The sequence below is a fragment of the Talpa europaea genome (genome assembly GCF_964194135.1).
Source record: "Talpa europaea genome assembly, chromosome: 15".
Classification (NCBI taxonomy): domain Eukaryota; kingdom Metazoa; phylum Chordata; class Mammalia; order Eulipotyphla; family Talpidae; genus Talpa; species Talpa europaea.
In genome coordinates, this window is record NC_140083.1 from 83,036,241 (window position 1) to 83,051,844 (window position 15,604).

The 15,604-nt window shown below is 60.7% G+C and overlaps 3 protein-coding genes across 4 annotated transcripts; 2 read left to right on the plus strand and 1 right to left on the minus strand.

Moving 5' to 3' along the window:
• Positions 1-3,228: 3,228 nt before the first annotated feature.
• On the plus strand, positions 3,229-5,599 carry TSPAN31 (tetraspanin 31; the record flags this gene model as incomplete). 2 transcript variants are annotated; one of them, XM_084255754.1, is made up of 6 exons in its annotated part: positions 3,229-3,291; positions 3,770-3,937; positions 4,136-4,216; positions 4,548-4,679; positions 4,957-5,067; positions 5,147-5,599. In XM_084255754.1, the coding sequence occupies 6 exons, from the start codon at positions 3,229-3,231 to the stop codon at positions 5,219-5,221; spliced, it is 630 nt and encodes a 209-aa protein (XP_084111880.1). In that variant the 3' UTR covers positions 5,222-5,599. The 2 variants fall into 2 exon arrangements, with proteins under 2 accessions (XP_084111880.1, XP_084111881.1); XM_084255755.1 differs by lacking the exons at positions 3,770-3,937; positions 4,136-4,216.
• A 532-nt stretch (positions 5,600-6,131) lies between these two features.
• CDK4 (cyclin dependent kinase 4) lies at positions 6,132-8,012 on the minus strand (the record flags this gene model as incomplete). The annotated part of the gene is made up of 7 exons (XM_084255860.1): positions 7,792-8,012; positions 7,530-7,665; positions 7,255-7,422; positions 7,013-7,122; positions 6,711-6,761; positions 6,438-6,573; positions 6,132-6,221 (listed from the first exon to the last, which is right to left on the minus strand). The coding sequence occupies exons 1-7, from the start codon at positions 8,007-8,009 to the stop codon at positions 6,132-6,134; spliced, it is 909 nt and encodes a 302-aa protein (XP_084111986.1). The 5' UTR covers positions 8,010-8,012.
• A 4,214-nt stretch (positions 8,013-12,226) lies between these two features.
• MARCHF9 (membrane associated ring-CH-type finger 9) lies at positions 12,227-15,344 on the plus strand (the record flags this gene model as incomplete). The annotated part of the gene is made up of 4 exons (XM_084255067.1): positions 12,227-12,592; positions 13,507-13,662; positions 14,265-14,457; positions 15,010-15,344. The coding sequence occupies exons 1-4, from the start codon at positions 12,251-12,253 to the stop codon at positions 15,342-15,344; spliced, it is 1,026 nt and encodes a 341-aa protein (XP_084111193.1). The 5' UTR covers positions 12,227-12,250.
• Positions 15,345-15,604: the final 260 nt, after the last annotated feature.

Sequence of the window (15,604 nt, forward strand, 5' to 3'; positions counted from 1 at the left end):
GTTGCCCAGACCTGTTTTGCCAGGCTAACAGCAACCTCTGGCCCTGAAGCCCATGGCCCCCCAAATGCCCAGCCCCCAAAGCCCCCTTCTGCTGTGCTTCAGAACTCCCCGCCCCTGCCTGCCCTTCCGCCTCGGCTCTCGTCTGTGGGCCTCACTTCCTGACTGATGAGTTTCAAACCCACAGCTCGAGACAGCACTGCCTCCTGCACCTTCCACTCCCTCTAGCGTTGGTCCGGCAGCGCCGGCAGCCAGCCTCTGCGGATTCCCCAGCCAGGTGCGTGGGGAACTTGCATCCTAGGCCTCCTGTGGGAAGCGGGTAATTAAGACGGGTGCTGGTACAGGGAGAATGTGGCAAGCCAGGGCCCAGGTGCAAGCTCGGGCTCTTGGGGACCCACAGATTCGTGTTCACTTGCAAACATTCACAGGAATCCATATGCACACATGGTCTGCCGCCCTCACAGCTCCGCTTTCCAGCTTACTTCTACTCACCTCTCACCGGACACATCCCAAGAGCCTGCATGCTTGTGTCTTGCAACGTAACCCTTCCTCAGTCAGCGACCCCGCTGCAAACACCTCCTGGTTAAAAGGGCCAAGTATCGGGCCTCCCTGGTGGCACAGGGGTTAGAGGCAGTGCTATCAAGCTATCGCCAGCCACTGCAGCACGAGTTCGATTCCCCGGCCAGCCAGGGAGCAACCCACAGGGCGCGGCAGACCTCTCCTGTCTTGCCTGCTGCTCCCCTCAGCAGTGGATTTCAGTGGATCTGCCTGTTCTTTTCCCTACTCTGTCTCTGGTGAATCCTCTCACCTCCCCCAACTCTGGCCTGTACCCCAGCTCTTGTATGCATAAATAAATCTTTAGAAAAATAAAAGGGCCAAGTACCTGCGGGGCGGTTATGGAGGACAGTAACCTATAGTTAGACAAAACCTCTATGCTCCATGGTCAATTACTTTAATGATAAACGCGTTTATAGCCGCAGCACACTCCCATGTATATCATCCTCGCAGCAGGCCCGAAGGGTAGGGTTACTACCTCTTTTCTGCTGTAAAGGGAACAGCAACTCAGAGAGGCCACGAAGAGGTAAAACAGATACAGATCTGGGCTTCTGGTGAAAATTCTGATACCCCTTTCACTCCGCCACACAAACAAGGGCGCACATTTGTTTCCTTTATCCCTGACACCACTGTCTTGTCCTTGATTTAGGGCCTGAAGTAGAAGAGGGTGGGGTAGGAATTTAAGGAGAGATGAAGACCTGGGTGGGATGTGAGTGGGAGGGGATGGTGGGTAGTTTCTTTGTTTCAGGACGCAAACCTTTCTGGCTCTTCCCAGTGCTGCGTGTCTTCTTGATACTAATTTACGAGAGCGAGCGCATGGGAACTGAGCGCATCTTTGTAGAGTTGGAGGTAAGGAAATCGGGCTGGGATTACTCACCAGAAGCTATAAAATAGCCTGAGCCATAACTGAGTGTTTCCCAAGTGCCAGGTACTATTCCAAGCCCGCTACATTTAGTAACTCACTCAGTCCTCACAGGCCGGGAGGTAGGTGTATGGCTGTTAACCCGTTTTACAGATAAGGAAACAGAGCTTAAGTAACTCACGGAGGCTACACAGTTGCTAAGCGCAAAGGGGACTCTTGCAGCCTGGCTCCGGCAGAGAGACTATATACTCAGCGGTCACAGAATCCAAGGACACGCACCCCGAAGTCATACCGTGGGGGCCACAGGGAAGGTTTTCAGTTTTGTTCTTACTAGGGCCGCTTCTTTTTCATGGGGTAGAGGGAGCGTGCCCTCCCCACGCTGGTGACCAGAGCAGTGTGTCAAAGCACTTAATAATAAACATATTGGGGGCCTCCCCGGTGGCGCAGCGGTTGAGCGCTGGGTTACAAAGCTGCCCGCGGCCTCTGCAGCGCCGGTTCGATCCCCGGCTGCTTCCCGGCCACTGGAAGAGGGTCCCACATGGCGCGCAGACCTCTCCTGCCGCCTGCTGCTCCCCTCAGCAGTGTACTTCGGTCCTTCTGCCTGCTCTGCTCCCCGCTCTGGCTCTGGTGAATTCTCTCACCCTCCCACGCTTCTGACTGTACCCAGTGCTCGCATAAATAAATAAAGAAATATTAAAAAAAAAAAAAACACCAAGATAAGATATTGAAAAATAAAGGAGAAAAATGTAATTTGACACTGTTTAAAAATAAACATATTGGGCCTCCCTGGTGGCGCAAGGGGTTAAGCACAGCACTATGAAGCAATCAGCAGCCACTGCAGCACGAGTTCAATTCCCCGGCCAGCCAGGGAGCTACCCACATGGCGCGGCAGACCTCTCCTGTCTCCCCGCTGCTCCCCTCAGCAGTGGATTTCAGTGGATCTGCCTGTTCTGTTGCTCCCAACTCTGTCTCTGGGGAATCCTCTCACCCCCCGCATCTCTGGCCGGCACCCCAGCTCTTGTATGCATAAATAAATAAATCTTTAAAAAAATAAAAAACACACTGATCAGCCATCATGCCACCCCCAGAGTGTGTGGGGGTCCGCTTTCCCGTCATGTGTTACACTCCAGTCGCCCCCTTTGTCCGTTTTTGCGAGACCCGATCAGGCAGGCCTTTGAAGGCGCGGGCACACCTGTGTGCACCTGTGGTCTGCGGCCACACAGGCGCGCGGCCAGGCCTCGCGCGTGCACGCCGCGCGCCCGGGCGCAGCCACCCCGGCCCCTGCGCGCGCTTGGCGCGGCCTCCGCGTGTGGCGCAACAGCCCCAGCCCTGTTGTCATCATGAGGTCACCGCAGGCTGCGGGGGAGGGCGGGGCGCGCTCCCCGGAGGCGGGGCCCCCGCGCGCGACCCCGCGCCCGCCCCTTCCCGCTCGGCGGGCGTTTCTCCGGCGCGCCCCCCGCGGGCCTGCGCCCCCCGAGCCGCGAGCCCGGACACCGGCCGTCACCCCGCGGGCTTCGAGCTCGGGGTCCGGTCCCGGGAGCCCCGACGAAGCCCCGCCCCGAGCCTCAGGGCCACCCAATAGAGAGCCCCGGGAGGCGGGGGCCGGGCCGGGGCGTCGCGCGGGCTGATTGGCGCCGGGGCCCGACGCCCGCCCCGCCCGAGGCGCCCATCGCGGGGCGGCGGGGGTGCAGCGCAGCGGCCGCGGCCGGCGGGCCTGGATTTAAAGAGACAGCGGCTGTCGGGGCCCGGGCAGACGGTCGCCGGGACCCGCGCCCCGAGTCCTTGGGACCACTTGGGTCACCGAAGTCGGGGACATGGTTTGCGGCGGCTTCGCCTGCTCCAGGAACGCGCTGTGCGCGCTCAACGTGGTCTACATGGTGAGGCTCCGCAGGCCGGGGGTGGGGGGCGCCCCAGGGCGGCAAGACAAGTGGGGGGAACCTCCAGGGGACTTCCGCTGGGGAGTGGGGTGTCCTGGGGATTCCGGGAAGATTCCCGGGAACTTCCGGCCAGGGGGGATTCCGGGGGACTTCCGTGGGAGGAGGCGCGGCTTCCGGCGATCCCGGGGCCCGCGGCGGGGCGCGGAGCCGAGGCCGAGGCCGCGCGGGCCCGTGACCCCGCAAGGGGACGTCGGTGTCTCCCCAAGCAGCAGCGACCGGTGGAGCGAGAGGCGCCGTCCCTACGGTCACGGATTCCGGCGCCCCCGCCTTCCCCCGAGCGCCCCGACCGCGCCCCGGGGATGCGCTGGCTCTCGCCGGCCCCTCCTCTCCCGCGTCCACACTGCTCGGCTCTTTTGGGGGGTCGAGCTCCCTCTGGCCCCCGGTGACGGCTCCCTGCCGCCCCCTCCTGTCCCCGCAGCTGGTGGGCCTGCTGCTCATCGGCGTGGCCGCCTGGGGCACCGGCCTGGGCCTGGTGTCCAGCATCCGCATCATCGGGGGCGTCATCGCCGTGGGCGTCTTCCTGCTGCTCATCGCGGTGGCCGGGCTGGTGGGGGCTGTCAACCACCACCAGGTGCTGCTGTTCTTTGTATCCTGAGCCCAAGGGAGGGCGCGCGGGGCTCTGGGGGGCCGCGGGGTCTGGGCGTGAGAAGGGCCGCAGACCCTCGGGGTCCCGCCCCCTACCACACTCTGAAGTCTGTTCTCAGCCGACATGGTTGTGAGTGCTGGGGAGGGTCGGCTCTCAGTGGGACATGAAGGAATCATTCCCCCTAACTCTGGCTCTCAGTACATGATCATCCTCGGTTTGGTCTTCATTTTCCAGTTTGGAATCTCTTGCTCATGTCTGGCTATTAACCGGAGCAAACAGGTAAAGGGGGTGCCCTTGGAAGTGTTCGCATTCCCCCCTCCTTTAACCTAAACTTTCCTGCTCCCTGGCCCCAAAGATCATTCTGAGGTCAGTCACTCCCAAACGCTTAGCCACTTGCTCCCTCTGGGACGTCAGGCTGATTCTCCATGACGACGACGACCACCTAGGGGAACCGAGGTGGACATCTACCCTTGGGCCCGCGCATGCCCTTGCTTCTGAGGGATGGTCGTTCCCTCTGCTGGGGGAGGGAGGGAGATGCACTTGAACTGAGACCAGCTTGGGGGCTAAGGTTCGTGGCACCAAATAACTTTCCTCTGCCCATGTCCCCCAGACAGATGTCATCAGTGCTTCCTGGTGGGTCATGAGCAACAAAACCCGGCATGAATTGGAAATAAGTCTTGATTGCTGCGGCTTGTTCAACCTCACCACCTTGCATGAACAAGAGCATACTTTCTGCGCTGCAGTGAGTTGGGGCGGGGGGCAGGCGGGATGGGGGCGGAGAAGAGACAGGGAAACCGGGTAAGAATAATGCCTAAATTGGCCACCTGAAGAATCTGCAGGTGGCTGCCTTGCAAGGGGGCTGTGTGGGGTGGGGTGCTGAGGCCACGGAATTAGCTAAGTGGGATCTTATCTGTAGGATACAATCAAGAGCTAGTAAATAATTCCAAGCGCCATTCTCCGTGGGCAGTGGGTTATGCTGCTTAGCAGTTCTGCATCCTAACACACACCTTCATCCTCAGAGCTGCACAAAATGGAACACATGCCAGTTATGTGGAGAAAAGTTTCTTAAGCATTCAGATGAAGCCCTGAAAATCCTGGGGGGTGTCGGACTCTTCTTTAGCTTTACAGAGGTAACCTTCCCTCCACAGCTCCGCGTCTGAGCCCGAGGTTCCGAATTGCTGCTGATTTTGTCTCCTCCTGTTTCTACAGATCCTCGGCGTTTGGCTAGCAATGAGATTCCGGAACCAGAAGGATCCGCGAGCCAACCCCAGTGCCTTTCTATGAGACCCTGGAACTGTCTGACTGCTCTCCCTGAGCTGTCTCTTCCCTTAGGGAAAACCTCGGGTCTATAACCCTTTTTGTTTGAGAAAAAGGAAAAGGCCCTTTGCCATATTCCCTAAAGGTGACTGAGTACCTAGGCTTTACGCCTGGACGTATTTCAGTGGGAACAAGGTTACACGGAGTACAGAAAACCTTCCCTCCCCCTAGGTGGGTATGACAAGCTCCACAGAGTGCATGAGACGGGATGGGAGCGGAGACATTGCTGGCTCTTTCTCCCCCCGCCCCCTTCCATATGCTGGGCCACCTGAGCACACCTGGCCTGCCTCCAAGGGTAAACAGACGGAGCCAGGGAGAAAACCACAAGGAACTCATTCTCGTGAGGAGCAGGGCCCAGTTTGGGGAAGTTCAGTGACTATAAAAATAAAAGCTGTTTTAACTCCATATTCAAAGAAAAGCTCAAGTGCCTTTCTTCTCTGGGGCCAGTGGAGGCCCGCGGGCTGTGTAAGCTCTGCCACCCGGGAGAGTCTGCGATTCTGCAAAGTTCCAGTTTACATCTGGGTTTTCCAAATCCCCAATGGCAAAATCAATCAGAGGAACCATTTTTTTAAAAAAAGACCTTATTTTTGTTTTGTTTGCCCTGTATAAAAAAAGGACCCCAATATCAAGGTAGGGAAGGGGAGAACAAGGAGCACACCCCTTGTGAGGAAATCGGGAGACAGAAGAGTACACCCCAAAAGGAAGGATGGAAGGGGAATGTCATTAAGGCAGCAAAATACTCTCTGTAAAAAGTTGGGGTCAGAGTCTCCACAGCCTCAGAGGTAAGAGCAGAGATGGCCCCAGTGGGGGGCTCTCCCCTCAGGTGTTCCAAGGGAAATGAAAGCTGCTCTTGGTCCCGGTGCAGCCACTCCACCGCTCACTCTGGGTTACCTTCTTTTTGTAGGTAACAGTGCTGCAGGGCTCGGAGAGCAGAGATTCGCTTGTGTGGGTTAAAAGCCAGCATCTCCTGAGAGGGGAGGCAAAGGTCAGAAAACCCGGTGGGAGAGACTTCAGCTCACCCCACTCAACCTAGGGTGGCTATTTCCGTCATCCCTCTGTCTGAATGACCACATACAGCCACAGTTAAAACCGGCCCACCCACCAATCCAGCCTCCAGCAACCGCGATGGCCTGGATCCCTCTTAAGCTGCTGTTTCCCACCCAAGCCGGGGCCCGTCCGGTACCAGCAGCAGCTGCGCTCCAGCCTCCTCCATCTCGGGCACCACAGACTGCACTGGGCGGGGCCCTCTGGGGGAAAAGGCTCCGCGGGGCAGAGACACATCTCGGGGCCAGTCGTCTTCTGGCGGCAGCCCAATCAGGCTGTGGGGGACAGAACCCGGGTCAGAAGATTCCTCCTCCCGCCCCATCTCCAGAGACAGAGCCACCTGTTACCCGGGCTCAGCAGAAAGGGAGGGACTAAGAATGGAAAATTCTTTCTCCCCTTCCCAGTCACTTACTCAAAGATCTTGCCCAACTGGTCAGCTTCAGAGTTTCCACAGAAGAGAGGCCTAAATGACGAAAGGACACAGGGAGCGGTCACTTTCAAAGATAAGGCAGTGGAATGATGGCTGCTTAGTGGCCCCAGACGGAGGATATGGGTAGTAAAGGGATATGAATTTCCTAATTCCACAATAGTTCAGAGCTGCTGACATGTACAAGGTGGTCGACAGCATTCAGGGGAAAGAGTGGACGGGGCCTGAACACGGTTTACAGATAAGACATTTGAGAAAAGATAATTCAGAATACTTGGGTCCCTTACCTTCGGCGGAACATCTCTGCAAAGATACAGCCAACGCTCCACATGTCCACGGGTGTTGCATACGTAGACTGCAGAAGCACCTCCGGGGCCCGGTACCAGAGTGTCACAACCTACCCGGAAGAGGAAGAGTGGGTGGGGGTCTTACAGCAGGTGACGCTGAGAAGCAAGTGACCTCACAACTGCCGCGGTCACTCTCCTACCCCGAGCGGGACCCATGTCGTGCCCCCCTCCCCCGCACTGACCACTGGTGTGAGCGCCATCTGGTAGCTGTAGATCCTGGCTAGGCCGAAGTCAGCCAGCTTGACTGTTCCGCTGCTTGTCACCAGAATGTTCTCTGGCTTCAGGTCTCGGTGGACGATGCTGTTGGCATGAAGGAATTCTAGGCCTCTTAGAAACTGGCACATCAGATCCTGGTTTGAAAGGGGAGGTGCAGAAGCTAGACACCACACCTGAAGCCCAGACACATTCTACTGCACAGGTCCTGAGCTTTCCCGGTGTCCGCCCACCACACACTCACCTTAATGGTCTCCACTGGCAAGCCTGGCGGGGGTGCCTTGTCCAGATACGTCCTGAGGTCCTGGTCCACATGCTCAAATACCAGGGTCACTTTGGTCTCCCGATCCGTTCGTGCAGTGGCGCAGACGTCCATCAGCCTGGCCAGAACAAAGGGTGACTCGGCGATCATCACCTTTGACCCAACGTGGCCTCCCCTATTTCGTCAGAGCCCCCCACTTATCTCCTGACCACCCCTCCCCACTCCCAAAAGTCCACTTTCTCACCGGACCACATTAGGATGCTCAAAAGCCTCCAGTCGCCTCAGTAACGCAACCTCCCGCACTGTGCTGATGGGGAGGCCCCCTCCAGCACCGTCTCCGTTGGGGACTCTCACGCTCTTGAGGGCCACAAAGTGGCCACTGTGAGGGTCGCGGGCTTTGTACACAGTCCCATAGGCACCGACGCCAATCTCGGCCACTGGCTCGTATCGCGAGGTAGCCATTCTCAGGTCGGGGGACCCTACAGACAGAGACTTGTGTCCCCGGAATTCCCTTCCAGAGGGCGGACGGCGGCGGCCTGCCGCGGTGCGGTGACCCCCACAAGACATCACAAAGACCCCCCCACCCCTCCCCCACCCCCACCCTCCACGAGGCCGCCCCTCGGGCTACACAATAACTCCACTCCCAACTCTGCAGCCACGTGAGGCCCTAGAATAAAAACTCTTTTCCCGCGGGGCCATCGCGGGGCCATCGCGCCCCGCACGGAGGCGATCCCGCACAGCGCACCCCGGCATCGCACCCCCCACCCCCAGCTAGCACCGCCCTGAGCCCAGAGGCCCCATTTCAGCCCCGCCGGCTTCCCGCCCCGCAGGACCCGCGGAGGCCGCATCCCGGGGAGGGCTGCGCGCAACTCACCCCGAGCCCGGGGCGCGGGGCCACCCGTTATCGGGGCGCGGCAGCGGGCGCCCGCCGCGCCATGCACCCCAGCTCCGTCCGCGGCAGCGGAAAGCGCGGGCCGGACCCCAGACTAGGCCGAGCTCGCGCGGCCCCTCGCCCCCACCCTCACCATGTGACCAGCTGCCAAGGAGGCGCGCGGAAGCCGGGGGGGCGGGGAGAAGGCCGGCCGCGCGGGCACGTGACCGCGCACTCATGCGCAGAGGGGCGGCCGGGAGGGGCTCGGCCTGGAAAGGGGGCGGGAGGGCAGGGGGCGGAGGGGCGACGCGGGCCACGTGACCTGTTGCTATCCCACGTGACCGCTTGACAGTGCTCGGAGGAGCAGGGGTGTGGCTGCGCGTCCGCACACGTGACCGGCTGCCGCGGCGGGGGGGCCGGGAGGGTGGCGCCCGAGGCGGTGCCATGGCAACCCGGGCCACCCAGCGCGCATCCCGCCTCCCGCTGCAGCCGGGCGGGCGCGCCTGGGGCTCGGCCCCCGCCCCGGGCTCCGTGTGGGGCCGGGGCCCGGCCCAGCGGTGGGGGCGGTGCTGTCGCCCTCCCGTCCACCGCCGGCAGAAGGCACCCCCTCGTTTGTGTCTTTGTTTCACTGACTCATTCATTCAGCACATTCTTACAGGGGTTCCGGCGTGGGGTGGCGGTGGGGTTTCTTGGTTTCAGCCACTAGCCCTTTGCAGCAGGGATAAGGCTAACCATAAAGACGCAGCCAAAGTGTGGCCTTGTAAAACAGGGGGTAGCCGTGCCCCTCTGAAGGCAGCGTGAGCACGAAAGGATAAAAGGCAGATGGATAGTCATCCAACGGGAAGGCGCTGGCCCGCCCTCTTCCCGGCTTCCAGCCCCTCCCAGCGAGGTTTCAAGCGAAGACCAGATGCCATCTGGCTGAGAGGTTATTGATGATCAGGAGACCGGAGTACTTGATTTGAAGGTTCTTTTTGTCTCTCATTTCTTTTTTAATGCTGCAACTTTGGGTTACATTGTTTGCATTTTGGAAGTACAGGATCCCCCTGCTTCCAGTGATGTTACCATAGTGCCCCCCACCACTCCACTTTGAAGGTTCTCGTTAGCACTAAGACGTGCGTGTTTATTATTATTTTTTAAAGATTTATTTATTTGTGCATACAAGAAGTGGGGTACAGGCCAGAGGTGTGGGGGGTGAGAGGATCCACCAGAGACAGGGGGAACAGAACAGACGGAGGAACTGAAATACACGGCTGAGGGGAGCAGCGGGTGAGTCAGGAGAGGTCTGCTGTGCCATGTGGGTATCTCCCTGGCCAGGGATTGAACTCGTGCTGCAGTGGCTGCGGACAGCTTCATAGGTTGTGTCTTAACCCCTTACACCACCAGGAGGCCCTGTATATTATTATTATTATTATTAATATATTATTTTAAAGATTTATTTATGCATACAAGAAGTGGGGTACAGGCCAGAGGTGTGGAGGGTGAGAGGATTCACCAGAGACAGAGTGGGGAGCAGAACAGGCAAATCAACTGAAACACACTGCTGAGGGGAGCAGCAGGCGCGTCAGGAGAGGTCTGCTGTGCCATGTGGGTATCTCCCTGGCCAGGGATCGAACTCGTGCTGCAGTGGCTGCGGACAGCTTCATAGGTTGTGCCTTAACCCCTTGCACCACCAGGAAGGCCCAGTGTGTGTATATTTTTTACATGTATTATGTGATATGTAGATAAATGAATAGTATTCCTGAGTAGAAGTCAAGAACTTTCGGGATCCCTCAGCACTCCGGGACCCCATCAGTACTATTACATGATATGCAGGCAGGTGAATAGGATTGAGCGGACGCAAGGAAGCTAGGCCACCCCACTGCATGACCGTAGATTGTGCCCTTCTGTAAAACTTGTGACTTTTTATTTGGGGGTCACTGTGCTTCTCTATTCCCCCCCACTCAAGCATGCAAACTTTTTTTAGCTCTTGCCTCTTTCCAGGACACTTTTCCCAAATGGCCTCTGCCTACAATCACCTTGGCAGACACAGAAAGTTTTCTCTGTCTTACTGATTCTAACTTACTTATTTCTCACCCTTTTGGGAAGGAGGAAAGGACTCTGCGTCTAATAGTAAGAAATCATTTAAAACCATTTTATTACTCTATTTACCACTCCTTCCACCCTAACTTCTACGGTCCTTCACCATCTGACTGTGGATGTAAGAGTTCAGGTTTGAGAGGAACAGAAACCATCCTTCAGGGGGCAAATGGGAGACGTGTCAGTATAGACCCTCCCTCTTTGGTAGCTGTAGCCCTGGACTCCTGCTGGCAAGGACAGCTAGGACACTAGCGAGAAGAATCTCAAGATTTGAACTGGCTGGAGGGGTCTTGTGAGTTTATCTTGCCAAGATCGGTTTGTAAAGGTCTGGAAGATTCTCATTGAGTGTGTCAAGCTTCCTCCCTACAACAACAGTCTCTACTCCAGCCTCACCTTCCACCTAGTCCCTCACAGTCCATTGTGCTCAGAATGGAAATCGTCCTCCATGTGGATGTAGGTTCCAGCCCCTTTTCTGATTCATTCATTCATCTGTCCAAAACATTTGCATGTTTCATAAGAGCGTCACTCTCCTCAGTCACTTTCTGTTAAAGAGTCTTAGTTTGGCGGTCTGTCCCTGATTTCGTACCTCACTACTTTTAATTACTCTTTTACTAATTAATTTTTCCCAGTGTGTCTGACCCAATGGGTTCCTCTGGAATCCCTTTTCCCTTAGCATTGGGGAGGGGGAGGAACAGAGATTTTGTAAGTGTAAGGCAGAAATAATGTGAGGAGGGCTGAGGTGGTTCCCAGGGTCAAGGCCTGCATAAAAGCAAAGAGCTAAGCCAGCGTGCATGTGTGCGTGCGTGTGCGTGTGCGTGTGAGAATTTGCAGTGGTGGTGAAGGCAGGAGAACACCAGGCATGGACTCATCCCCTTCGCACTCCTGCTTCCCTTGCACACTCACCTCCTTCACACATTACAGTCACACTTGTGCTTCTCAGACGGTCTGATTACACGCCTTACACACGCGCCTCCACAGCCCCCATCACGCACACTTTCCAGTCTTTTGTGCAAAAGCCTTCATTGCGTGTGTCCATCTCTTGCTCACTCACCTCCCTCCCAGCCGGGGCCACTTGCACGGCTCTTGCTTTGCACACGCCCATTTTGCACAAGCCTCTGCCCCCCCCCCCCCGCGGCACCTGTGTCTTTGCCCGCTCACCTCCGCCCCCCGCGCCCGGCCAGCCGCGCTCGCCCCGATCCCGCGCGGCGCGCGCCCCCCGCCACGCCCCTCCGCCCCCGGCGCGCCGCCCGCCGCCCGCGCCCCCGGGGACACCTGCTCGGCGGGGCGGGGCGGGGACGCGCAGCCGCGGCCCCGCGCTCCCCGCCCGCCCCTCCCTCCGGCCTCACCGGCGCCGGCCCCGCCCGCCCCGCCCGCCGCCGCTGGGGGGGTCTCCGCCGCCGCGGCCGCCGGAAGGAGCCGCCATTTGCCGCCGCCGAGCGCACGGGCCGAGCAGGCGGAGCCGGGAGCGGCGCGGGCTGGGCCGGGAGCTCGGAGATGGGGGGCGGCCCCGCCGCAGCGGGACCCGGGCGCGCGACCCCGGGCGCCCGGCCCGCGCCGGACCCGGACCCGCGGGGCGCGGCGCCCTGAGCCCCTCCCGCCCCCCCGGCATGGCCGCGCGCCTCGGCGCCCCCGGGCCGCCCGCCCCCCCGGAGCCGCGGCGGCGGCAGCGCTGAGCGCCCCGCAGGCCCGGCGCCCGGCCCGGCGCGCCCCCCTCCCCCGCGGCGCCCCCGCGGCGCCCCCGCCCGGCGCCCGGACGATGCTCAAGTCGCGGCTCCGCATGTTCCTCAACGAGCTGAAGCTGCTGGTGCTGACGGGCGGGGGGCGGCCCCGGGCCGAGCCGCAGCCCCGGGGGCGCGCGGGGGGCGGCTGCGGCTGGGCGCCCTTCGCGGGCTGCGCGGCGCGGGCGGCCGACGAGGAGGAGTACTACGGCGCGGGGCCGCGCGCGCGGGGCCTGGCCGGGGACAAGGAGCCGCGGGCCGGGCCCCCGCCGCCGCCCGCGCCGCCCCCGGGCGCGCTGGACGCGCTGTCGCTCAGCAGCAGCCTGGACAGCGGCCTGCGGACCCCCCAGTGCCGGATCTGCTTCCAGGGGCCCGAGCAGGTCAGGCGCCCGCGGCCGGGCGCGGCGCGGGGGGGCGCGCCCCTGGGGCGCCCCGGGAGGCCGGGCGCGGGGGGCGGGGCCTGGGGCGGCTGGGCGGAACCCCGGCCCCGCGCGGGGGGGCGTGAGCCGGGACGGGCCGGGGGCGCCGGGGCGCCGGTCTGGGGCGGAGGGCGCGTCGGGGCCCCAGGAGGGAGTGGGGCGTTCTCCTGGGAGGCGTCACCGTCCCCCCAGCGCGGGGGGCTCCCTTGCGCCCGCTTCTCGCCGGGGTCCCGAGGCCGGGGGGCCTACCCCCGTGGGGTGGCCGAGAGGAGGCGGCCTCCGCGCGCACCCGGGCGGGAGGGCCCCCCGGCGCCTCGCCTGGCTCGGGGTGTCCCCCGCGGGCACTTTCCCGCGCCCCTCCTGCAACTTTGCATCTCGGCCCCGGCGAGCTCTTTGTTCGCACGCCGGGTGGCTGTCCCGGGACAGTGCCCCGGCCAGCCCCGGCGCCGAGCGCGGGCACCCCGTGGTTAAAGGGGGCCCACCCTCCGCTGGTCCCCAGGGGTGCTCTCCCTTTTTGGGATTTGGAGCCGGGAACACTCCCCAGAGCAGGAGTGGGCAGGAGGGCACGGCCCGGAGACCCGCCCTGCTCAGAGCCGTCCGGGGCGACTTGCAGGCTGCGCTCCCCAAATTCTGGGAGGAGACGCCCCAGCCCCCGCCCCCCAGGGCCTCCCCCCATCTGCGTGGCCCGGGGAGTCCACCTCCGGCTCCAACGCGTTCCTCTCTCTGTCACGGCCTCAGCTCCTGGCCCTGCTTGGGTGAAAGGCACCGGGGTTTTTGTTTTGTTGTTCTTCGTTTTTCCTTCTAAACGACCGAGGGAGGGGATTTCTCTCGGGGTCGCGGGGATCGCTGACGGGGGCCCCCCGCTCTCCCTGCAGGGGGAGCTCCTGAGCCCCTGCCGGTGCGACGGGTCGGTGCGCTGCACACACCAGCCCTGCCTCATCCGCTGGATCAGCGAGAGGGGCTCCTGGAGCTGCGAGCTCTGCTACTTCAAGTACCAGGTGCTGGCGATCAGCACCAAGAACCCGCTGCAGGTGAGGCCCAGGGGACGCGCTCAGAACCAGCGAGGCCTTGGAGCCATCAGAATCAGAGGGTCGATTTCATCCGTTCAGCTTTCCCCAGAATCAGGGTCCCCCAACATCACGGTCTCCTGCCTGTCTGTGCGTCCTCCCACCCTCATGTATCCGCAGACGAGCTGGGGCCACCTGTCCTCCAGGCACCGTCCTAGAAACTAGGACAGCACAGGGGAAAAGATGGTAGCCGCGCGGTGTTGTCTGTGTTACGCTCCTGGTGTGTGAGCCATTGCCAGGGCCATCCCTGTTTTAAGGTGAGGACATTGATTAAAACACTCACCCGAGATTGCCAAGTAAGCGACGGAGTCAGGATTTGGAGCTTAAACCCGCGCAATCTGTCTTCGGAACGCTGGCCTGACGCCGTCTTTCTCAAACAAGACGGACGGCCTCAGACAGCGTGAGAAGGGCCGTGTTCGAGGTTTGCTCCAGGCATGGAGGACCTGCTCGTTCACCCTGCCTGAGGGTTTTCGGGGAGCTCCTGGAGCATCCTTGTCCCCCAGGCCGCCCGTCGCCTGGCCTCCGTCCCTTTCGGTGACGTCTGGGTGCCCTTTTCTTCCCCACAGTGGCAGGCCATCTCCCTGACAGTCATCGAGAAGGTCCAGATCGCCGCCATCGTTCTGGGCTCTCTCTTCCTCGTCGCCAGCATCTCCTGGCTCATCTGGTCCTCGCTCAGCCCTTCAGCCAAGTGGCAGCGGCAGGATCTGCTCTTTCAGATCTGCTACGGCATGTACGGCTTCATGGATGTTGTCTGCATAGGTGAGGGCGCTTCCCCGCCCACCCACCCCCCTTACCTGTTCAGAGTCTTTCTCCAACGCTCACTTTCCCTGCGCTTTCCTCAGCGTCGTGGCCACACATCCAGCCACTTAGGTCTATTTTTTTTAAGATTTATTTAGGTCTATTTTTTTAAGATTTATTTATTTATGCATACAAGAGCTGGGGTGCAGGCCAGAGGTGGGTGTGTGTGTGAGAGGATTCACCAGAGAGAGAGAGTGGGGAACAGAACAGGCAGACTGACTGAGATCCACTGCTGAGGGGAGCAGCGGGGAGACAGGAGAGGTCTGCTGCGCCATGTGGGTAGCTCCCTGGCCGGCCGGGGATCGAACTTGTGCTGCAGAAGCTGCAGATAGCTTGATAGCGCTGTCTTTAGCCCCTGCACCTCCAGGGAGGCACTTAGGGCTGTCTTGGTGCTCACCCTCCCTGCCTCTCTAGCCCCTTTACAGCCCCGTCTCCTCACTCTGGAAAAAATGCGTGTCTCTCACCTGTGTCCGGGCAGCATTTGACCCTGGATTTCTTGTCCCCCTCGCTCAGGCCTCATCGTCCATGAAGGTTCCTCTGTCTACCGCATTTTCAAGCGCTGGCAAGCAGTGAACCAGCAGTGGAAGGTCTTGAATTATGACAAAACAAAGGACATAGGAGGAGATGCAGGGGGAGGGACGGCGGGGAAGCCAGGCCCCAGGACCTCACGGACGGGCCCCCCGTCTGGGGCCACCAGCCGCCCCCCGGCTGCCCAGCGAATGCGGACGCTCTTGCCTCAACGCTGCGGTTACACAATCCTGCACCTCCTTGGACAGCTGCGGCCACCAGATGCCCGTTCCAGTTCTCATTCTGGCCGCGAGGTTGTCATGAGGGTCACCACGGTCTGAACTGGACACCAGGAGCGGGGATCTCGTATCAGTGCGTCAGCCAGAGATGAGCTGTCATGGCTGCTGGAGGTACCACCTGGATAAGGTGTTTGGGGCACGGCGCCCCCACCACTGAGGAGCTCTGTGGACAGCTTCAAGCTGGAGACATTATCTGGCCTGTACTGCTCGTTACGTGGGTAGAGACACCTGGATGACATTCCAGCCCCACTGACAGCCTCTCATCCTCATCCTGGGGCAGCCGGTGGGCAGGTGGGAGAGCA